Consider the following 24,654-nt stretch of genomic DNA (forward strand, 5'->3'; position numbering starts at 1 on the left):
TTTTGTCTCTCCACTTTTGATTCTATGTGTAATTTGAAAACCCCTGGTTCTGATTCTATGTGTAATTTGAAAATCCCTGGTTTTGATTCTATGTGTAAGTTGAAAAGCCCTGTTTTTTGAGCTAATGGTAAGTTGAAAAGCCCTGTTTTTTGAGGTAATGGTAAGTTGAATAGCTCTTTTTTTTAACCCTATTGGTATTGATATCATAGTCTTCTTGAAACATATTGGTTATTTACTGTGTAAATACAGTATAAATACTGGAGCTTAAGCTCAGGGTATCAGATCACTTCTGAGAATTCTCATCGGTGTGGATCTCGTGTGGTGGAACGGAACAATAAATCTGGACCCTTGCTTCTTCTCACTCACGGCTGGTGTCTTTTTTTTCTATCTCCAACTGGGCTCAGAGGTAAATGTGAGTATTGGCTTCTATGTTGAATTTTAAGTGTTTTTGGGTAATAGGCTAAATTTGAGCCAGCAAACACTTATCAGAACAGCCTGTTCTTTCCCTTGACGATTTACTAGGAGTCGAAGGGGCAAACGGTCACTCTGTGCCTCACGAGGGCTACGTTGAAATCAATGTTACCTTTCCAGAAGTGTTTTTCTGAGAACGATTTTGAAGTGCCAATTCTTGCACTGGTTGTGCCAGATGTTAAGGTACACACAGAATCCCTAGTGTTAATAGGAACAAATACTCTTGATGTGCTCTATAAGCAGTACTCAAAGTCTAAATCCTCTAACCATCAGCCTTCTCCGTTTGGTTACAGGGCAGTTTTAAAAACCTTAGAACTAATACAAAAACAAACCACTGATGGTCATCTTGGGTTGGTGAGATCTCAAAGCAAAGAACATGCGGTTATTTCTGCAGGGCAATCAGTTAGAGAATCAATTAGAAGGGTCAGTTACCTCACATGGGCTTCATTCAGATAAATGGGTTGTAGTGCAACATCCAGCTACATCATACTTACCTGGTGGGATAGTAGTTAAAAGCTGTCTACCTTATCAACACATCAGCCCTGCCATCTACCAGTTGTGCTTACAAATGAGACTGAGCATAATGTGACAATACCACCCAAATGTGTAATTGCTGAATTACATGCTGTACAGAGCATACATTTCAAAAGAACAAAGTGTATCAAGTTCTGGTTCAACAATAAGTGAACACTTACCTGATTGACAGTCAAGACCTGTTTTCAACTTTAGTGATTCTCCACTACCCCAAGTGTGGAAGGAACGCATCACAGAAAAGCTTGAGAGCATGCCAGAGGTCTTTGCTCAACATGAATTAGGTTTCGGACACACTCAAAAAGTGAAACATTGCATCAACCTGAGCAATGAAACCCCGTTTAAAAACAAGGCTCGACTGATACATCCCAAAGACCTAGATGCTGTTTGAAAACATCTCCAAGAGCTCCTGGGAAGTTGAGTAATCAGTCAGAATCTTCTTTTTCTTCACCCATAGTGGTTGTAAGAAAGAAAGATGGCAATGTCCGACTTTGCATCGACTACCGGAAGATGAATCTCCAGATGGTGAAAGATACATACAGTGAGGGGGGAAAAAAGTATTTGATCCCCTGCTGATTTTGTACGTTTGCCCACTGACAAAGAAATGATCAGTCTATAATTTTAATGGTAGATTTATTTGAACAGTGAGAGACAGAATAACAACAAAAAAATCCAGAAAAACGCATGTCAAAAATGTTGTAAATTGATTTGCATTTTCATGAGGGAAATATGTATTTGACCCCTCTGCAAAACATGACTCAGTACTTGGTGGCAAAACCCTTGTTGGCAATCACAGAGGTCAGACGTTTCTTGTAGTTGGCCACCAGGTTTGCACACATCTCAGGAGGGATTTTGTCCCACTCCTCTTTGCAGATCCTCTCCAAGTCATTAAGGTTTTTAGGCTGACGTTTGGCAACTTGAACCTTCAGCTCCCTCCACAGATTTCCTATGGGATTAAGGTCTGGAGACTAGGCCACTCTAGGACCTTAATGTGCTTCTTCTTGAGCCACTCCTTTGTTGCCTTGGCCGTGTGTTTTGGGTCATTGTCATGCTGGAATACCCATCCACGACCCATTTTCAATGCCCTGGCTGAGGGAAGGAGGTTCTCATCCAAGATTTGACGGTACATGGTCCTGTCCATTGTCCCTTCGATGTGGTGAAGTTGTCCTGTCCCCTTAGCAGAAAAACACCCCCAAAGCATAATGTTTCCACCTCCATGTTTGACAGTGGGGATGGTGTTCTTGGGGTCATAGGCAGCATTCCTCCTCCTCCAAACACGGCGAGTTGAGTTGATGCCAAAGAGCTCCATTTTGGTCTCATCTGACCACAACACTTTCACCCAGTTGTCCTCTGAATCATTCAGATGTTCATTGGCAAACTTCAGACGGGCATGTATATGTGCTTTCTTGAGCAGGGGGACCTTGCGGGCGCTGCAGGATTTCAGTCCTTCACGGCATAGTGTGTTACCAATTGTTTTCTTGGTGACTATGGTCCCAGCTGCCTTGAGATCATTGACAAGATCCTCCCGTGTAGTTCTGGGCTGATTCCTCACTGTTCTCATGATCATTGCAACTCCACGAGGTGAGATCTTGCATGGAGCCCCAGGCTGAGGGAGATTGACAGTTCTTTTGTGTTTCTTCCATTTGCGAATAATCGCACCAACTGTTGTCACCTTCTCACCAAGCTGCTTGGCAATGGTCTTGTAGCCCATTCCAGACTTGTGTAGGTCTACAATCTAGTCCCTGACATCCTTGGAGAGCTCTTTGGTCTTGGCCATGGTGGAGAGTTTGAAATCTGATTGATTGATTGCTTCTGTGGACAGGTGTCTTTTATACAGGTAACAAGCTGAAATTAGGAGCACTCCCTTTAAGAGTGTGCCCCTAATCTCAGCTCGTTACCTGTATAAAAGACACCTGGGAGCCAGAAATCTTTCTGATTGAGAGGGGGTCAAATACTTATTTCCCTCATTAAAATGCAAATCAATTTATAACATTTTTGACATGTGTTTTTCTGGAATTTCTTGTTGTTATTTTGTCTCTCACTGTTCAAATAAACCTACCATTAAAATTATAGACTGATCATTTCTTTGTCAGTGGGCAAACGTACAAAATCAGCAGGGGATCAAATACTTCTTTCCCTCACTGTATGCCTTACCAAATTTTGAGGAGACATTTTCAGCTTTAAGTGGCTCAAAATGGTTTTCTGTGCTAGATCTTAAATCTGGTTATTATCAGATAGAAGTCGAAGAAGCAGACAAGCCCAAAACTGCGTTCACATGTCCCTTGGGGTTTTGGGAATTTAACCGTATGCCACAAGGAGTGACAAATGCCCCAGGCACATTCCAGAGATTAATAGAGAAGTGTATGGGGGACATTAATCTCAAGGAAGTACTCGTCTTCCTGGATGACTTGATAATATTTTCTGACACATTAGAAGAACACGAGAGCCGCTTGCTACATGTTCTCGAGCGTCTCAAGCAGTACAGATTGAAACTTTCGCCTGAAAAGTGAAGTGCTTCCAGAAATCTGTCCGCTACTTGGGACATATAGTGTCAGAGGATGGTGTAGCAACAGATCCCGAAAAGATCCAAGCTTTAAAAACCTGGCCAAGTCCAAATAATCTCAAAGATTTAAGATCATTCCTCAGATTTTCCGGCTATTACCGGAGATTCGTTAAAGACTATTCCCAGATTGTTAAACCACTCAACGATCTGACTGCAGGATACCCACCACTTCGCAAAGGTGCCAAAGTGAAAGAGAAAAGCAAGTGCTACTTCCACCCAAAAGAGCCCTTTAACAACCTCTGGACACCTACCTGCCAACAAGCATTTAACTCAATCATTGACAAGCTAACCACTGCTCCTGTCCTGGGCTTTGCTAATCCTAAACCACCATATATTCTGCATACAGTTGCTAGTACCACACGGTTAGGTGCTGCATTATACCAAGAGCAGGGGGGACAGATGCGTGTCATTGCATTTGCTAGCAGGGGGTTGTCGCACAGTGAGTCCCGATATCCGGCCCATAAGCTTGAATTTTTAGCACTTAAATGGAGTGTGACAGAAAAGTTTAACGATTACCTGTATGGCAGTCAGTTCACTGTTTTAACAGCTAGTAATCCTTTGACCTACCTCCTCACAACAGCTAAACTTGATGTCACTAGTTATAGGTGGTTGGCTGCTCTTTCTACTTTCTCATTTAAGTTACAATACAGAGCAGGAAGACAAAATCTAGATGCGGATGCTCTCTTTAGACATCCTCAAACAGAGCTGATAAACGAACACATATCCAAGAAAAAACATGAGCGCATTGACCGATTTGTGCAACGTCATTTAGTAGATGATGAGTGTCCTCACTACAGTGATTAAGTGGTCAAAGCTATCTGTGAAAAATATCTTGTCCACCAACACACACAAGAGTGTCCAAGTGAATTTTAGTTCACTTGGACTTGGACATTTAAGTGACCTTAGTTGAATCTCTTGCACTGGATCCAGATGCTGTACCTGACTGCTTCAAGCAAGAAGAGGAGTTTGGCGGATTAACAGTAATACCTCGACTAACAGATACAGACCTAGCTAAAAAGCAAAGAGCCGATCCAGTACTGAGAGAAGTAATCTACCACATGCAGTTAGGAGAAAAGCCTCCTCCCACAGTGAAATGTCAGCTTCCCGATCTTCCTTTCCTCTTGCGGGAGTGGACACGCCTAGAGTTGAGGAATGGAGTCCTCTACAGGAGGCGACAGGACAAAGAAAACTTCACTTATCAATTAGTCCTGCCAGAAGAGCTTCGAGCTGTTGTTTTAAAAAGTTTACATGACGATCTAGGTTGTAATCGGATACGTAATCAGCCACTGTGATGCCATCTTATACTCTGGCATTTGTTGTATGATCCTCATGTTTTTCTTTTTGTTCCCTTCTCCCCTCTATGCCTGTGATTGTTTATGATGGTTTATATGTATGGTGTTGTGTTTTTTTTCTACGCATCCACGGTAGATACAGATTTCCTCCCTCCATCCATCCATCCATCCATCCATCCATCCATCCAAATGATTGTCTATGGCGCACGTATACTTTAACTCCGAATCTATTTTCCCCCACACCTTTTCCTGTAAAGCTGGTAAATGATTGTCAATAGTACACGTATACTTTAAAACCGAATCTGTTGTGTTCCCACACACCTGTTCCCATAATGCTGATAAATAAGGTCATAGGTTAATAATTCACGTATACGTTAGAACCGAATCTGGTGCGTTCCCACACACCTGTTCCCATAACGCTGTTAAATAAATAGGTCATAGGTAAATGATTAATAATGATAGTCCTTCACGTAGATCAATACATTCAGGTGCTTTCCCATAATTGCATACATGCATATGCCCTCTCTATAAAAGGCTAATACTCCTGGGAGTTTCACATTTTTGGAAACCCAGTAAAAGGATAGAACTTCCAAGCTCTCCTTCAAAACTTGTAGACACCATGGATTTCTCAGCAGGTAAGATGATGTATTTAAAACAATTCAAATCGTTAATTATAAATTTTCCAATTTGATATTAACCTACACAATAATTAGTGTATGCAATATTCAGAACATTTTTGATTACAATAGAGATTATCCTACTTATACGAAAATTTATGCAATCTGGTACGGGACTATACCTAAAGTTTAAGCTTCAATACACATATTACAGAGCAAGACCGAATTATTGTACCGTAACAAATATTTTATTTGTTTTAGTGTTTTTAGACAACAGCGTTATGATTATTTTTGGAGACAACTTTCCTGAGACATCCAAGCATGGCCATTTGAATCTGAGATCAACTAGACATAAATCATAACTTAAAATTATGAACGTCTTATACTGTAATGTCTTTAATTTTTCATATGCATTTATATTTTGTTTGTTTCATATTCAGAAGTTGACACCGTGACCATCAGTGGTGGTGGTGATGATTCAAGCGCTTCAGGTGAGATGTATATTTTGCTTTCTATTCTCCCCCAGTGCAAAAAGCTCTCTCACATTTTCTGTGACTTATAGATACAAGTGATTTTGAAAATGGTGGTAATATAGAAGAACAAGCGGAATTTAACTCAGAAGCAGCTGTTCAAATCGATCACAAATTAGAGGAGCAACGTAGAAAGAATTCTTCCAACTAAAGACTGCTTTATTGGAAAGCATTGGACATCTTGATAATACAATTGAATATGGTCCAGGTAGGGAATTTGTCCCTTTACTGTACAACACACTGGAAAGCTTGGATAGATGCATCACAGTGAACATAAAACTGATAAGAAAATTGTATGTTAGATATGGCACAGAAACGACCGAAATGCAATTCGGATACAGAAGCTAAAAAAATTAGAACCAAAAATACTCTGACATCACCCCATGATTTCTATTATGATGGAAACAAGAGTTCTTCAAATGGTCTGTTGCATCATGTTCCATGCACAACTCTGAACCTATATTAAACTGATGCGATCAACCGGCTGAATGAAAGTTTAGTTCCATCACACCAGGTCGTTAGTCAGAGACCTGTCGGAGTCCCAATTACAATGTATCAAATACACCGTGACACCATATGACATATTTTTCTAATTAAATCAGTGTCTGTTAGAGTTACAAAATAACCTAAATGAACAGTCATTTAGTACAATTAAATCCTGGTCTAATCGAAGCAGTCAACCAATTGAATGAACATTTAAGATCGTCAGACCAGAGCAATACTCAAAATGAAAATCCCAGCCAAATTTCCAGGCAAATTGCATCAAACACACTTGTGATGCCATGTGACATATTTTGCTAATTAAATCAATGTTTGTTAGAGTTAGAAAATAACCTAAATGAACAAAGACAATCTATGCAGATAAATCCTTGTTTAATAGATGCAGTGAATCGACTCAATGAAAGCATGGCTTTATCTCCCGATCACAATATAATCTCAACTCCAGAAATTGCTCAGGAACATAGACCGTTATCTTCTCATGATATGTTATACAAACTTATTCAAAGTCTTATGAGGTTAAATGACAGTCTAGTAGGGCTGCACGATTATGGCCAAAATGGTGATCTCGATTATTTATCACAATTATTAATTGATTTTAGTGACAACATATTTTTATTGCACTTTCACATTTATTAAGTTTGCTCATGCCACAATATAACACAAGTAGGAATGAGAGAACTTGAGCTGGTCAATTATGACAGAATTTAAGAACATACTGTGAGCCATGACAAAGTAATTTACCTTCTGATAAACTAAATGTAATATTTTCAGTTAATTTTACAGACTGTATGCAAAAAACAACCGTTAACCTGTTTACCTTGTAAACAAATACAATAAACATCAATGTTCAGTGTTTGAAGTCTCTTACTCTTAAATATATTTAAAACTGCACTATTAGACATTTTCCACTGTCATGGTTCTGGGCTGGAGTCAGTTCTCGAACCGCTCTGTGTATATTGTGTATATATCTGAATAATTTCATATAGGATGTGATTGGGTGAGTTCATTTATCCGTCAGATGCAAAGCGCTTTAGTTTTATGGTGTTCATTAGTGATGCACCGATAAGGATTTTTACAGCCGATATGATCCAGATACCAATCTTTTTTTATTTAAACTTTAATCAGGAGGTCTGTCATAAACAGTTAAATGTAAGCTCTCTGCTCATGGTCACTGTTAATTGAATTAAAATAATAGCAATGAGAAATACTGTTGGTTAATTGATAAATAAACAAGCATAAAATATTTATTTTTAAATATCTTAAAAACAATAGAGAGTCCTAATTAAAAGTAGACTATAACAAAATGATCCATATTAGTAAAAAGGCTAATAGCTTTCTATGGAAATAGCGAACTAAGATCAATGTCAAATTGATATTAAATGCAACCCATAGTAATTAAACATTATTTAATTTCTCATTTTGTTTATATTTTATGAAATTATAATATCTATTTTTTATATTAAATGATTTATTTATAACTAAGCACATTTTCTGTCTTTACATTTTAGTAGTTTTATTTTTGTTTATCAGTTTTAGATGGTTTCCCCAGTACAGTGTCCATGTCTGCTGATAATATTGTGTTTTCGGGGAGATAAATCAAAACATGGAAACAGGAGTTGACTTTTCTAGTGATATCTGGCAACTGTGAGTTTAAATGAAGTGAATTAGAGTTGGTGAAGGAAAGCGGCAGTGTACTGTATGTTTACAGACCGAACAGTTGCTACTCTTGATTATGATTGGTGAGGAATTTTTTAATAAAGAAGTTTGAATTAAACCCGCCTTGTAGCGTTAGCATTATTATTAATTTACTCTACCCGAAGCCGCTGTGTCTACACGAGCAGGTGAAAGTTCAGGTCATTTTGCGGGATCAAAAAAAGATGGCAGTTGTGAGATCGTCAAGTTGAAGCAGATGATGTACAGAGATAATTGCCCTCATAATGGCTTCTCTGCAGTATTTCCACACTTGTTCAGTTGACTGAGGAGATGAAAAGCAGTGTGAAAGTAACTGTTGCGTGGTGAAGATGTATTTTGTACTTCCTGTAGTTTTTATTCTGATTGTATTATACAACTCCGAACAGGTCACTCGCACCGGTGCGAATAAATATTTATTTACAGTCGCACAAAATACTTTTCAGTCACAAATGCAAGTGAACTGGTTGCACTGTAGAGCCCTGAGTTTTCTGCGAAGTTTTTTCCCGTTTAATGTCCCCGACAACCTCTCTAATTTCCCCTCGCGCAAAGTGCTGGAGCTCGAAGCAAAGCTGGCAGCATGAGGGCTAAAATCCTAACTTCGTTTCGGGGTTTTGGCACTACAGAATTACGTCATCCCTGCGCCGCTCTGTGATTGGCTGTGTGTAGGAAGCACTTGATTTGAGTGGAGAAAACAGCTGAGTTTTCTATGAGCGGAGAACGAATTTTAAACGTCAATATCGAAGTCGATCGTGCTCATTTAATCGTGGGCAGTCAAAATTGCGATCGATATTCGATTAATTGTGCAGCCCTACAGTCTGGTGAACTTAATCGAATCCCCTGCCAATATTCCACAAACTGCCCAAAAATAGGTGTGCCAAGCTTGAAGCATCATACTTAAAAAGACTTGAGGCTGTAATTGGTGCCAAAGGTGCTTCAACAAAGTATTGAGCAAAGGCTGTGAACACTTATGTACATGTTCTCTTTTTTGTTTTTTATTTTTAATAAATTTGCAAAGATTTCAAACAAACTTGTTTCACTGGTCATTATGAGGTATTGTTTGTAGAATTTTGAGGAAAATAATTAATTTAATCCATTTTGAATAAAGGCTGTAACATAACAAAATGTGGGGAAAGTGAAGCGCTGTGAATACTTTCCGGATGCACTGTAAATCGCTAGACAAATACAACATGATGTGGGATTATCCCACGCACAGCAGTCAGCTTCACTGATGTATCAAGATCTGAGAGACATTTGAACTGTAAAATCATAATCGTTTACTGTTCTGCCAACAAAGCCGGATACTCTTTTTTTCAAACTAGCAAGACTCCCCATGAGAAAACTATTTACTTGTTTTTGCATGACACTTTTACTTATTATGGGGTTAAAAGTATCACAGGTCTTGTAGGATCGGGTCATGTTTGCCATTTCTGTCACTCAGGGTTTGACGTTTTATGGAAACATAAATGCGATTATATCTGCAACGTTTGTTGCAATCTTGATTGTCACAAATACCCTAAAAATGTAACTAAATGTCCAGAGTGTCGGAGATTATGTAGATCACAATACTGTTTTAAAAAGCATAAAGTAAAAAGCTTCAATCGCGCAAAGGCGAATATTCTATGTGTAAAACAGTTTTCTTTTGCGGTAAAGAAAGTGCTCTGATTCCAAATGCAAACTCTGGATAGCGCAATAAAGTTAAAAACTTTTTTCCATTGCGGTCCTTGATGTAAAGAACATCCTTCATTCCTAGTGACAGGTTACTTGGGCATTGCTTAGTAAAATACAAAATTACAATAAGTTTCTACATTTGCAAAATTTACAATCACAATTTAACACCCACACAATACACATTACAAATTCATCAGTAAACCAACCTATCTAATAACCAACTTTTGACCTTCGAACTAAAACCAACCAAGCTAAGCTACCAAGCTTGGCAACCTCTGTATGATGAATCGATGACCAGAATAAATATACATTTTCTTCAAGGAATTCTTTGTGTGATGATGAATTATTTCCTCCCAGCAAAACTATTGGTAATCAATAGTTTATTGGTATTCAATAGATTCAATAGATTATTGGTAATCAATGACTTGATGGAATCTGCCAGTAAAAATGAAGTAGAAAAGGCTTTTAAAAAATACACCCACCACAGAAATCTGAGCATCATCTGTCTTTTTCAAAACTTGTTTTTACAAGGCAAGACTAGCAGAACAATTAACCTGAACACCAACTACATGATTCTTTAAAAAAAATAATAATAATAATGATAAAAAAAATTTTAAAGAATTTTTTTTTTTTTTTTTTTTTTTACAGATCAGCATACTAGCTCGTCAGATGTATCCATATTTTTTTGGAATGTATTCAAGTAGTTTTTGGAATGCTTTCAAGATGCCGTCGCTAGACCTTATGGATATTTATTTGTTGACCTGAAAGCACAAACACCAGAAGAACTTTGTCTCCAGTTAGGGTTGTTACCAGAAGAGAATTTTTCAGTATTTTCAGAATGAAGTTTGCATTTCCTTCCTTCATCAAGCAAAATTCATGTTTACTGCAAACCATTTTAATCCTCAAATCGATGCCATTCAGTAAAAGTTTATCCTGAAAAAATTTATCTGATTGAATGTGTCCAATCATGTCAAAGGTGTTGCTTTCAGCACTGAATCTGGCCCTTTTTTAAGACCTTCGTTTTGACTGTCCGGATCTGTGGCATCCATATGCCCTGCTGTGTCTTTGTAGAATAGCCCGGTGCAAAATTGTGTTTCCAGGGTATCTTTTCCATAGTTGAAGACTTTAAAAGGTAGCATGGTATGGGTATATACTGCTAGATTTAGAAATAAGACGATCCCCGAGCATGACATTCACTTGTGAAAAAAGTGATGCTATAGGATAGTTAACGACCCCAACCTTTGCATCATTAGCTATGTTAGAACCATCAGGGTTCATGATTTTACACACTAGATGTAAAAAAGTCTTGTTCAAGTCAAAGTAATCCTACCCGTTTCCAGCCACATAGAACTCCAGTTGCCCGTTGTCCGTAAGAGCAGAAAGTGGAGGCATTTCGACATAAGTGTACTTTTCGATATACCTTTGAGTATAAAGTAATGTGAAAATATCCAATTCTGTCTTAGTGCACGCTGAGGATAGACTATGAAAGAAATCCATGATGTTAGGAAATGTTCAGTGCTTTCTTTTGTGAGACATTTCACACTGGTCTTTTTTTTTTGTTGTTTTAGTTTTTGTTTTTTTTTAAAAAAAAGGTTATTTTAATAACCTTACGTCTTTTATTCGGAATCACATGTTGATGCCCTGGGGGCCCTTTAGATTTTTTACGTGCAATCAATGCAAGGCCTGATCCGTCTTGATTCTGAGTTTGTGTCTTATTGATAATGCTGCTTACTACATCACTTACAATACGTTTGGCCGCAGTTTTTAAGTGAGGTTTTGAAATAGCAAACCCTATTTTTAGGAACGTAACTGCCATTCTAAAAAGACCCTTGAACAGACCTCCTAGTCCCGACTCCTAGTTCTTTCCATCCCTCAGGATAATATGACATAGACAGTCTTGCTCTGTTAACGAGTGCCAACTCTGGATATATTGAACCTCTGAGTGAAACTTCCCATAATCCGTTCAAATCGATTGGTTTGGAAAATTTAGTCGTATAGTGCACAATCTTATTGTTAGGGTAAATGTCCAACGACACATTGCTTGTAAGGATCACAAAGAATCCACACTCTTCCATGGTTTAATGATTATAGATTTCAGTTTTGTTCAGGACAATCCTCTTTTTATGTTAACCACGTCTTCGACTGGAACCCAGGGATTATATTTATCAGGCCACCCCACCCATTTCACCAGGCAAACATTTTTTTCCAGTTTTGGGTCTTTTCAGACAAGATTTTCTCAATTTTAAATGCCTTGTCCTTCCCAATAATTCTTTCTTAACTCAGGTTCATTAAAGGTTTCCTCAATATTTTCACCATCATAGTCTTGTAATTTATATACCAGGGAATCTCTCGGTATCATTTGTAAAATTGAGAAATTTTACAACTTCTCAGGAAATTGTAAAATATTCACCTGTAAAGCTTTGCTTATAGCCTTAAACTGTCTTTTTAAATGGGAAATTCTAACAAGATCACTGACTTTAAACTTGAATTTTAGTTTCTTTAATTTAGGTGAGAACAGTCCGTAGAGGGCTTTAAATACTCTGAAGGAATTGGCTTCTTTGACCTCAACGGGTTTCATTTTGATACTGGAATGGTAATTGTGATTGTGATTGTACGCTTGAATCAAATCCTGTACTATGACAGTGTATTTTCTCATGTTAAAAGCAATAAAATATCTCTACATCCTGGTCTTTAGCTTTCTGTTGAACCTTTCACAGTCCGATGTTTTTAGTCCCGTACCCATAGAAAAGGGAACAATGTCATGTTTTTCATTAATGTTTGAAAATTTTGATAAAAAACTCCTTCCCTTGGTCAGTTAGTAGTTTCTTGGGGACTCTACCTTCCTTTAGATTGGAATCAAAGGCTTTAGCTACCTCAAGTCTGGTCTTAATTCATAACACATGTATCCAGGCATATTTGGATAAACTATCTTTATACGTATATCTATAGGTTTAGATACATAATACATGACTAGTTTTCCTTTAAAAATTTGAGCAAAACATATAAGATAAAACTTGATACACATATAGTGAGGGAAATAAGTAGTGGACGCGTCAAAAATTTTTTTCAGTAAATATATTTCCAATGAGGATATTCACATGAAATTTTCACCAGACATCAGTATTAACTCAAGAAGTCTGGAAATATAAAGAATTCACAACATTAAAGTACATAAATAAAGTTATGTGTAATAAAGTGGAATGACACAATAAAAAAGTACTGAACACGCTAAGAAAAAGCAGTGCTCTCAGGCAAGGTAAGGCAAGGAACCAGTTAAAATCCGTAAGTAATTATACCCCTTATCTGTGCAAATTAATATCATCTAGGTTAGTAAATTAATGGTCTATAAAAAGGCTTTTTGGTATCAAGGTGTCACACAAACATCTCATAATTGGTAAAAGCAAAGAGCTCTCCCAAGACCTTCGCAACCTTATTGTTGTGAAACATATTGATGGAATCAGATACAAATGCATTTCAAAACTTCTGAATCTGCCAGTAAGTACCATTGGGACCATTAACCACAAGTGGAAGCAACATCACTCCGTCATCAACCAGCCATGCACAGGAGTTCCTTGCAAAATTTCTGACTAAGGAGTCAGAAGAATAGTCCGAAGAGTAGCCCAAGGACCACTCAGAAAGAACTCCAGAAACACTTGGAGGCAGCAGGTGCCATCGTCACAGAGAAAACAATAGGCAATGCACGCCACTGCTCATGCTCATATCCAAGACTCCATTACTAAAGAAAAGGCACGTCAAAGCTTTAACATTTAGATAAGATTTAAAGTTTGTTACAACTCATTTGAACAAGCCTATGAAATACTGGGAGAGAGTAGTCTGGTCAGACGAGCGCAAAATTTAACTTTTTGGCTGTTATACTACACACCATGTTTGGAGAAGAAATGGCACTCCATATTTTTCATGTTTTATTCTACAACATAAAATACAACAGTAAAACCCCACTCGTGATTTTTTTAAAAAGCTTTTGTATTGTGTATTGAAAAAGGTACTTGCTAACTGTCACGTAATGAGGGTTTAGGACGGCTGCAGGTGCAGATAAGAGGTTTATTGAAGAGAGGCAGACAAATCCAAAATGTGAGACAATAGCGTGGTCAGAAACAGGCAAAAGGTCAGGCGATCGGCAAACGGACATAAACAAGACTAAACAAGAATCAAACAATGAGGACGAGAACAGGATCAAAACTATGAACAAAAGCTTGGTACATGGAAAACTCACACAATACTTTGCGTCGAACAGAGACACGAGGGATTTAAATGACAAACATGAACACAAAACAGTTGAGACTAATGATGACACATTTGGGAACAACCAATGACAATACAGGGGCAGAGACAAGACAGAAATCATAACAAATGCTCATGTAGAATGTCACTAAAAAACCCGGAAGTGTGCTGTGAGCTCTAACGATTGTGCAAGGGGAAATCGTGATACTAACATGTTGCTAAATGGGACTACAGACGCTGTCGGGAACATTAAACTTCATCACGCCGAACAAGAAAAAAACTTTGCAGATAAACTGGTTCAGGTATGCTGTGCACAATTCTCCTAAAAACCTGGATGAAGATTCATCCACAGAGTAAATCTGTAGTAAGGAAAATGTTTTAAATCAAGTTTGGAAAAGTTTGAAGCTTGGTGATGGTGACGTTGAAGTCAAGCGACCATGATGTAGTTCGTTTATAGCATACGGTTAGCTGTTTATTTCTGGGGATTGTATTTAGACTTTTATTAAGATAAAAGTTGTGTTCATTTGTGAAAATTATCCTGATGGACAAAACGTGTTAGTATTGTAAACTTTTGTTGATCACAGAGCTTATTTTTTGCAATAATCCAAAAGTCTATGGGAAAATCCGATTGGGTTTTTGTCGAGGGAACCAGTGTGATGCTAACTTCCGGGTTCCAGTACAAAATTATGTCATCCCTGCACCACTCTATTGGGTGGTTTGGCTGCGTCTCTCCTCCTGTAAACACCGTTATTGCCTTTTCTGCATAGGCCTGATTTGTTGATTTGGTTGCATATTGTTATATTTGATGCATATTTTCATTTGGTTGATGGTATTTTTATTTTTACTTATCCTATATTTTGGGTACAATTTTATTTGTATTTTGCTTCTACGAGATGATGCACTTTAAGGATCAGTCTAATTTGATGTAAAGATTTGTACATTAGCAGGAATGTAGCACAACATGGAGGTGAAAGAAGTGGTCTGTTTATTTAAATGTGAAATTGCAATAAAAATATGTTGTCCCTAAAAACAATGAATAATCTTGATCTCAATATTGATCAAAATAATCGTGATTATCATTTTGTCAATAATCATGCACCTCTTCCAAAATCACACCTGAATACTGCAGCTGATGAAGTCTTGAAGCTGTCATTACAAACAAAGGTTTCTCCACTAAGTATTAAATAAATTTCAGTTAGCGTGTTCAATACTTTTTTCCTGTGTCATTCTACTTTATTACACATAACTTCATTTATGGACTTTAATGTTGTGAATTCTTTATATTTTCGGATTTCTTGAGTTAATACTGATGTCTGGTGAGAATTTCATGTGAATAGCCTCATTGGAAATACATTTACTGAAAAAATGTTGACGCGTCCAATAATTATTTCCCTCATTATAAGTTTGTAAAGGACACAGAATTTACAGCAAAGCTAATTTTTTAGCAAAACATGAACATTTCTTCAGTAGTTTTTGGAGAGCAGAGGTCTTCACGATTTTCTTGCTGTCAGAATAGATGTGGCGTGTTTTGAAGTTTCCCATGTATGTGGCTGGTCAGTGGGTTCCAGAGATGAGTGAAACGTCCAGTAGTCACAACGTCATCATATACCCATTCACTGAAAATGTCTTTAGTTTTCTCTTTGACCTCGTTCAGAACAGTTTTGATGTTAGCCTTGTCTCGCCATTCGCACACGATAGCTTTGGCAATACCTACAATTTTTTCCAGGGATGGAGTGTGTTTGATACCACACAATTTCAGACCTCTTGCCAACGAGTATTTGAACCATGGTTTAAACGGTTTTTTCAACAATCTTTAGGCTTTTAGGTGTAGATAGTACTCGTCAGGATCGAACAAACACAAGTGTATGAGTTCATTCAAATGATCAATCAGACACCCTTGGCAGTTGTCTTTCAGATCTTAATCAATAATTCTGTCCAACAGTTCTCCCGTAACCGCACGTATGATGCCTAGCATGGTGCTGGTTATACAACTGTCAGTTTCATCATTTGTTGACAGATAGTTCAGATTTCTTTTTCTTAGGTTTTTGCCGATGGTTTTACCGTCTTCAAAACCTGAACTGGTCACATCATTCAGGGTAGCATCAGAGTTGTAAAAAACGGGTCTGAATTCACGAGACTTAATGCTTGCTGATGCTCAGAAGGCTTTGACTCTATGTAGTCAGACTCATTTGTACATCATGCGGGAAGAGTCTTGGGGAAGGTGGGGTTTCTGCTTAACCTTGAAAGACTAGTATATTGACGATCTCAGAAGATATCATCTAGCCTTACTTTTATTTCCTGTTTCTTCAAAATTTTTGGAATAATTCATCGATTTGTTTAAAGTAGCATTGTAGATTATGCCAGCTGGTTCATTCATACATCAATTCACAGTTATCTTTATCAGATGCGTTGTCACCAGTTACAACAGTAAGACAGTGCAGTGACACCTGGTTCTTGGAGAAATTTTTTGCTCTGATGTGATATTTGCGTTGCGGAGCTGTACTGCTCCATTTACACCTATAGGCCTCTGGTGAAAAAAATCCATTCTAACCATGTAGTCAAAATCCTTACACCATTTTCTGAACTTTTTCCTGTCACACTCGTCAAAAGTTACAGACCAAGAACTTGAAAAGCATGTCTCCTTTTTCTGTATCGGGGAAAAAAAAAAAACTTTTCTAATCTTTCCACTGTAGAGTGAACCTTTTTTGGTGCATTAGGACATACAGCCTTAGTTCGTACACATTGTTCCACATACAGAGTATATAAAATGAAGTGTGGGGGTGTGGTGGCCTTCTAAAAATTTTTGGTGTATATACCGCCACCTACTGGATGGAGCATTTAAAATTTTAGATTTTAGTCCGATTGATCAGGGAGCATCTTCTGTCCGAGTCATATTTTTCGGTGGATGTGTATGGAAAATCATTATTATTTATTTACTTATTTCATCAGACTTATGTATGTGTGTGGGAATGTACCTGAATGTACTGATATTGGTGAAGAATTATCAATAGTAATCATTTACCTATGACCGTATTTCATCAGCGTTATGGGAACAGGTATGTGGGAACACAACATACTGGACTTATTTATATGTAGCAACACACATTATTTAACTTTACCCTTTATCTTTATACAAACCATACCTTTTTTCACAGTCAAGGAGGAGCAGCCCAGGTTTTCATTTCACTGCATGTTATATACTGTATAAACTGTAAGTGACAACAACTCTAAATTCTTAAATCTTTCTTCATAGTCACGCAAATATTTTATTAGATGCCTTAAAAAGTCTACGAGAGCTCAATTATCCACAAACACCTCCCACAGATATGAATCTGTAGCAAGCTGGACTTTTGATACAGCAGTGACAATTAAATTGCTTGAATCACAACCCAATAGCATGCAACGCCTCCCCTGATTCCCGATATTCTGTACTCAAAAGCATCAACGATTATGAGCGCTCTGCTTGGGCATAATATTTTGATAACTGATTTGTTATACAAGAACTGTGATGTTTCAGAAAGCCAGGGGATGGCTTATCATCGTCCTAATTTGTCAAACAAACAAAACAAAAAATATCTATGTTGACATTTTTGTTTTGGGGTGTTGACAGATTAAGATTTCAGTGACCGTGAACATACATACATAATCAAACATAGTCAAACCCAAACTCCACATATCCCCTTTCTGTGCCACTCCTGCCATTGATCCAGCATCTATAGAACTCAAAAAGTTTGATATTGCAGTCAATTTATGCACATTATGAACTTTATTGAATTAAAAGCTGCAGCGGCCTTTGAACAAACTCGGCTGCACACAAGTACAACTCATTACTGAGCCCTAATAAGCACAGTTTGGACATTCACCACCACTGAAGTCATCACAGACCCTGGGACTTAAACTGACTGACAAGAACAGAAAGTTATATGATAAAACTCATACATGCTCACACATCAGAATCTTTCAGCATCCAATTAATTAAAGGAAATTTGGGCTGAAAATTTTAAACAGAAGAACCATACAAACAACCAAGTTGGACCAAGATTTGAAACTGCTTTGCCTTACAGAATGAAAAATAAATTGACAGCAAGTTAGTTTGTGATTAAAGTATGACTTCAGTGAGGCTCTCTTCTGCAAATTTCTCAGCATTTCTCATTAGATATTTGATCGTTCACAGTCAGACACTGTCCAGGGTTTGTCCAAGATGCATTGAGGAGGATTTCTTGAGGCTCTGGAGTCTAGGTACCCACAATGTTGGGATCATGTGCTGAGTCTGGCAGTGGAGAGTCATGGCAGTGGTAAAGGAAGCAATTCCCCCAGCAGCTGTAACAGATGAGGAACAATGCTGCAAGGAACACTAAGGCACAAATGGTGCATGGCTTCCTTTCCAACAGGAAGCTAAGCAAGTAGAAACCCATGAACATTGAATGGTTAAACCACAGAGCTGGGTTCAGCGGCTTTGGGATCAGCAGGACGGGAAGTAACCACTGGAGGCAGTACATTATCTCTTTATAGTTGCTGGAGGTGGTCAAGTTTCAAAACAGATATCCAGAGTGATGGGTGGTTGTGTTGTACAACCTCCAACTGCTGGTGGAGCTCAGCTTTGTAGTCCAGATATTACGTCAGGCCTTGAAAAAATAAGAATACACTTTAAAAAAAAAAAAAATTATTATTATTATTTACTAGCCATGGCTATTATAAAATACCAAAGACAGTATACAATAAAATCTCAACTAGTGCTACTTAGGGTTGCACAATGCATTGCAACTTCAGTACTTTTTTTTTTTTCGTTTAAAACATGAAAAAGATTCCAGAACTGTCAATACATTTGATGCTTATTTCAATACAGTGATGTCATTTTCTATGGTGAATCACATTACATTCTACTATCAACAGTGTGCAGCAACACAAATCACACAGTATGAAGCGATAAAATCATGGCTGAGATAAATACACCAGGACTCCGGTCATTCCTGCAGTTTCTAAAAAAGACAAGAGTGAAAGAGTGAGGTATGGGAATAATTTGCCTACCTTGCAGATGACTAGGGAAAATAGAACACTTCAAACGTTTTAAAAACATCTTGCTGAAAAGCATCCCCCACCTTCACCAAGAGCTTAATCAGGTCAGCTGATTATCTTGTATAAGTTTCATTATGATGAAACTGTTTAGAAGGACAGGCCCTATATTTTAGCCTAGCTTTTCTAACACTACTTCTAAAATGCTGCATTATTGAGAGTAAACATTGCCGTCACCAAAACTTAATTTGATCTTAAATAAATAAATTTTCAACGTAAATATAATATACATGCTTAAATATGATAGTCTATGGTCAGAAATATGACGTTCAAAAAAAGTAAACCAACATTTACCTAGTGTGTCTAGATGATATAAAAATCAACTGAGCACGGAGAACCTTACTCAATATATAATTAGATAATTATAGAAATGACTAGTTTAATACATTTTTTTATCCATATTTATATTATATTCTTATTTTTTCATTGATATTTATATTCTTTTTGTTCACTTTTCACTGATCTCTCCTTTGCCTCACATTTTCACTGCAATTGAACTGCGCTAGAGTTCAACTGGAAACAGGCTGATACCACCTCGCACAGATAGTCTTGGACATTCAGACTTGATAACTGGTAAAGCTTCATTTGTATGAAAGTCAAAATTCTGGTAATATGACAACTGTAATTCTACTGTTAATTTAAATAAGAACATGGCTAAAATAATTAAATAAATAAATAAAACAAAATGTAATACAATTTTTAAAATAGGCTAAAAAAAAAAAAAATTGCATTTTCTGCTTATTTCCTATTCTATTACCTCATCATGCTCAGATGGTCTCACAAATTTGACTATCACATATGAGCCAGAGTGCAAGATACTATCAAAATACACATTAACAATTTTTTATTTTATTTTATTTTACTTCTAATCACTTCCTATACCATAATTTCCTCATTCTCAAATCTCAATCTCGCATATTTGACAACTGCATATGATACATGTGCAACACACTAATCAAAATTAGTTTATTTTTTTTAATGACCCTGTGAATCTGGCATTTGGGACTGTTGACAGTGGACCAACTGCATTATCTGCTTATTTCCCATGGCACAAAATTTTATCTTTAATTGGTGAATTTACTAGCATTAACTAGAAACTTAATAAGTATAAAAGTTTTTGGATATTCCAAAAGGGACACATTAAATTTTTACCTTGATAAAGCAGTATATAGATGCAGCATGTAAAATTCTTCTGCAAAGTAAGGTGGATCCTATTCCCTTTGAATTCTGCAAGATTTAAATGTTTTGATAGCCATAGCTATAAAGCACTTCAGGGACTTGGCTTGTAACTTGCTCAACCCAGGTTTAGAAGACTGAATTGTCTCCAATAGGCACATCTAGCATTTAAATAGCGTTTTATGAGCATGCTATGGGGGTGTGTTAATGAGACGTCTGAATGCATACTTCATTGTATTCAGTGTAATAGATGGAAAATCTTAAATTGTCTTCTTTTACATGACAATGATGTACTAACAACATAAAAGTTTTTCCTTTGCGTTTTTGAAAAGTTCTGCCACAGACGACAACGTTGTCAAAACAATCCCTGTTCAAATAGATGTGGTTTTTCTGGATAAAAAGCACAATAACTAACATTTCTCAAATGATTTCAGTGGTTTATGAACTACGTGGTGTACAATTCTCGATAGTTAAAATCATTCATCGTTATAAGGAATTGTGAAAACTCACGCTTGTCAAGCATATTTTTGGCTTGTTTTCTTCGTTAATAAATGCTGAGATGTCCCTAATGTAATATAATTTAATGTACATGAAAAGTGTGTAAAGTTTTTTTTTTTCCATTGCCTTCAACCCCATCTTTTAGCTTTTCTTAGCTCCAGGTCAGAATTCTGTTAACAAAGCTCATTCGTTTTTAAATACTGAAAAAAAAAATTAAATCTTAAAAATACTAATAATTGACCACGATTGCACCAAAATGGAACAAAATCGGCAAATACAAATCAAATAGTGAGACACTGGCAGTCAGTTTCCTTTCTATATTTTATTAGCAAGAAAAGGATACAGATATACTCCAAAACAGACAATTACAAAGATAATTGTAGGATTCTGAGTACCCTTCATCGGCGTAGATGTAGGATAATTTGGCGTATGTAACAAATGCGTTTCCGCTGGTCAGAGTAGCGATGCAGTAAATCTACACTTTGCCAGAGAACAGTTAATAAATTCAAAATCTTGAGCAGCACAAACAGTCCTGTACTCCGCCACTGTAGTTTTGAATGTCTCACACGTTTTTTTCGAAGTACTCACGCGCATGCCTATAGACTGAACATGTAATACGTGTGTACACGACGTGATCGGTTTCAGAAATTCTCGGTTTTGTACGTTTACACGGAGACAATAACGGCATCATTTGCAAAAACTTGCACTTTGAAACCCGTTTTTAAAAGTTTGCGTTTTCAGGTCCCAAAACACTGTTGTCATGTAAAGGAACAGCCAAACCGCATAAACATTTTTTTTATTGTTTTATTGTTGTGTAAACGGACCTTAGTTCAGAGGACACATTCCAGTCCAGAGTGGTTCCTCAACAGAGGGAAATTCATCACATTTACACAGCATGTTAATAAATAAGTGACAGTGTAGCCTACTCGGTAGGTCTACATAAATGAAACTGTGACAGCAGCCCAGTGGTAAAAACCAAACTCTAATGAGCAGCATTAGAGTTCCTAACATGACTTTAAAAAGGTATGGTTGAACATGGTTTATAATATGAATTTTACACTAGTCCCCTTTTTAATGATCTAATAAAAAACTGAATGTTACAGTGCAGTCATACACATAGGTTTGCAGTTTACTAAAGATAAATATAAATGTTGTAGCCTATACATACACAGGCACAATGTAGTAATCTCCAACTGTATGTACGCTATGCAACATAACCAAAGCAAAATGTGAGGGTGTGTATAAAAAATGGCGCTCCTTGCACCGGACCAAGGCCTACAATTAATGACATCTCCTTTTAATTTTTTTTTTTTTGGGGTGGGTGGGGGGATCAGGTGGATGGTCATTGTTAAAGTAAAAAGTAAATAACCTAACAGTACATTTTCATTATAATTATTTTACAAAATTTATACTGAAACCATGAGCTGATTCCATGGTGATGGACATTTTCACTGTTAAACACTTCAAAGACTATTGGAGACTTCAAAACACCTATGTGGCTGGTAATCATTCTATTTGTGTTTCAACTGCCTCATCTGCCATTTTTATTAAAAGAAAAATAAATAAATAAAAGACTGCTCCTTTTGGCATATTTTTCATGTGATAACTCATACAAATTATTACTATACTCCATTGTTAATGTGGATAAAGTGTTAATGTGTGTTAAGATTGGCAGGTCTATTTAAATAAAAACGCATAAATATAACGTAAACGTTTTACACACTCTCTTTATACATAAACATGTAGTGGTTGACTCATAGATTTTTCTACAATGTGTGCACAATGTCAACATTTACTGGATAGGGAAGCCCTACTCAGATATGATAGCACAATATAACAAGTGAAAGTACCATATATATTTGCTTAAATGTTTTTGCATACTCACTGTATTGAAGGATTATGGTTGGCCATTCAGAGCGCATCGAAGCATATGCACAGTTTGTGCAAAACCAGTAACAACAAATCCATTAAAAAAAAAAAAACCCTATACATTGTTTTTGTCTGTTATGAAACAGAAAGAAAACTTCTAACTTAATGCTGGAAAGTGCTGCACCGAAAAGTGGAACGAAAACCGACTTCAGCATCGTTCTCAAAACGGCATCTGTTAGTTAGCGATTTAGCAAACAGTGTTTTAGTCGTTAATACACAGAATGTGTACGTGTACTACAGTGTGTATTTTAAGAAAATACCCTACATCGTGCTATATTTAGCCACTGGCCTTGCATTTACGTTAACTTGCTAGCTAGTTAGCAAGCAACCTGGACGTTTATCTTTCCAACAGCTAAACCATTAAACAAGTTAAGTGTCAATAGCTAACCTAGCAATCTTGGCTGGAATATATTATATATGTTTATATATAAACACCAGAGATTAAAATAAACATAGTTATTGTGTAATGTTTCACTGATTAGATTGCGGAATCGAAACAGTTTACCAGGTTATTATTAGCTAGTTGGCTAACTGCAAACCAACCTCTACAATACCAACAGCGAAATTAACAACTCAAGTATGCAGTATAGTTCGAGATTTCATGGATTCTTTGAGGTTATTTTTCCGTGTTCTCAACAGTTAATTACAGCAATGGCCTCAATATGCCTAGCTTCGGACAATTAGGTACCCGAGTTCTACCATGTTACATCAGGAGCACACAACTGTTAAACCCAACCTGACAACCTAGAGAGCACAAAACTATCCATACATATATGAAACAACTGACCAAATTACTTAAACAACATACCTACCATTCTTTATACTGAATAGTAAGTGCTCACCCACACGAACTCCACTGGTCTCGTCTTCTGCTACTTCTTCTTCATATGAGAGTTTACGACGGTTGGCAAACCAGCCTTCAGGGCATTAGCACCACCGACTGGACTGGAGTGTGGAGCATTACTAGGCCGTTAAAAAAATTATTTTAAATTCGATCCATATTATTTTAAGATAGCTTAATATTACACTGTATTTTCCCCCTTGTGATTCTTGTAATTTTTTAAGTTAAATGTTTCTTCACCCATATTTCTTACTACTTTAATTAGCACTGTCCTTTCTTTTTATTTTATTTTATTTTTTTTAGCACTGTACAGTTTTTTAGTGCATGCCCTATTCTCTCTGCTTGGCCACAACTATTAGATTGTTCTGTTTCATGTTTTACTATTATGAATAATTAATAATTTAGAGTAGAATGCCATATTCAGATGCAAGTAATAATTGAATCTTCCTTCCTGTTATTATATACTATTCTCCCTTTGGTCTTTTGTTTTACATCTTCCACCCACTGAAGAGCTAACATCACAGCAATTAATTCTGTTGTTTACACAGATATGTGATCAGTTATTCTTTTCTTAGTACTGTTTTGTTATTATTATTATTATTATTATTATTATTATTATTATTTTTTAAATAAACTGCAGCAGCTGTGTGACCAGAATGGATCTTTGGATATTTATAGGGCTGACTGCACATTCTGCAATACCAACTATCTGTGCTTCCCTGTTACCAGTCCATCCAAATATTTTGATATTATTTCCATGTTTCCAACACTCCTCCAACATGCTCTTTACTGGAGGACTCTCTTTATCACCTTTCACATTAGCCCAATAATTAATTCTCAATTTGTACCTACTAAGGTATAAAGGAGATTCCTCGACTTCAACCTGCAATGCATGAGATTGGAGATGTTCTAAATCTCCAAAAGAATATGCACCACAGCATATTCTTAGGACTTGAGCCTGTACTGCTTCTATCTTTTTAATTATGGTTGCAGATGCAAATTATACTACCATAGTCCAAACTTGATCTGA

The 24,654-nt window shown here is 36.9% G+C and overlaps 1 protein-coding gene across 2 annotated transcripts; it reads right to left on the minus strand.

Moving 5' to 3' along the window:
* Nucleotides 1-17,863: 17,863 nt before the first annotated feature.
* On the minus strand, nt 17,864-24,151 carry blcap (bladder cancer associated protein). 2 transcript variants are annotated; one of them, XM_053636908.1, is made up of 2 exons: nt 23,626-24,151; nt 17,864-18,732 (listed from the first exon to the last, which is right to left on the minus strand). In XM_053636908.1, the coding sequence occupies exon 2, from the start codon at nt 18,604-18,606 to the stop codon at nt 18,343-18,345; it is 264 nt and encodes an 87-aa protein (XP_053492883.1). In that variant the 5' UTR covers nt 18,607-18,732; nt 23,626-24,151; the 3' UTR covers nt 17,864-18,342. The 2 variants fall into 2 exon arrangements, with proteins under 2 accessions (XP_053492883.1, XP_053492882.1); XM_053636907.1 differs by having other exon boundaries at nt 23,596-24,150.
* Nucleotides 24,152-24,654: the final 503 nt, after the last annotated feature.

This window comes from Ictalurus furcatus, chromosome 11 (assembly GCF_023375685.1).
Source record: "Ictalurus furcatus strain D&B chromosome 11, Billie_1.0, whole genome shotgun sequence".
In the NCBI taxonomy this organism is placed as follows: domain Eukaryota; kingdom Metazoa; phylum Chordata; class Actinopteri; order Siluriformes; family Ictaluridae; genus Ictalurus; species Ictalurus furcatus.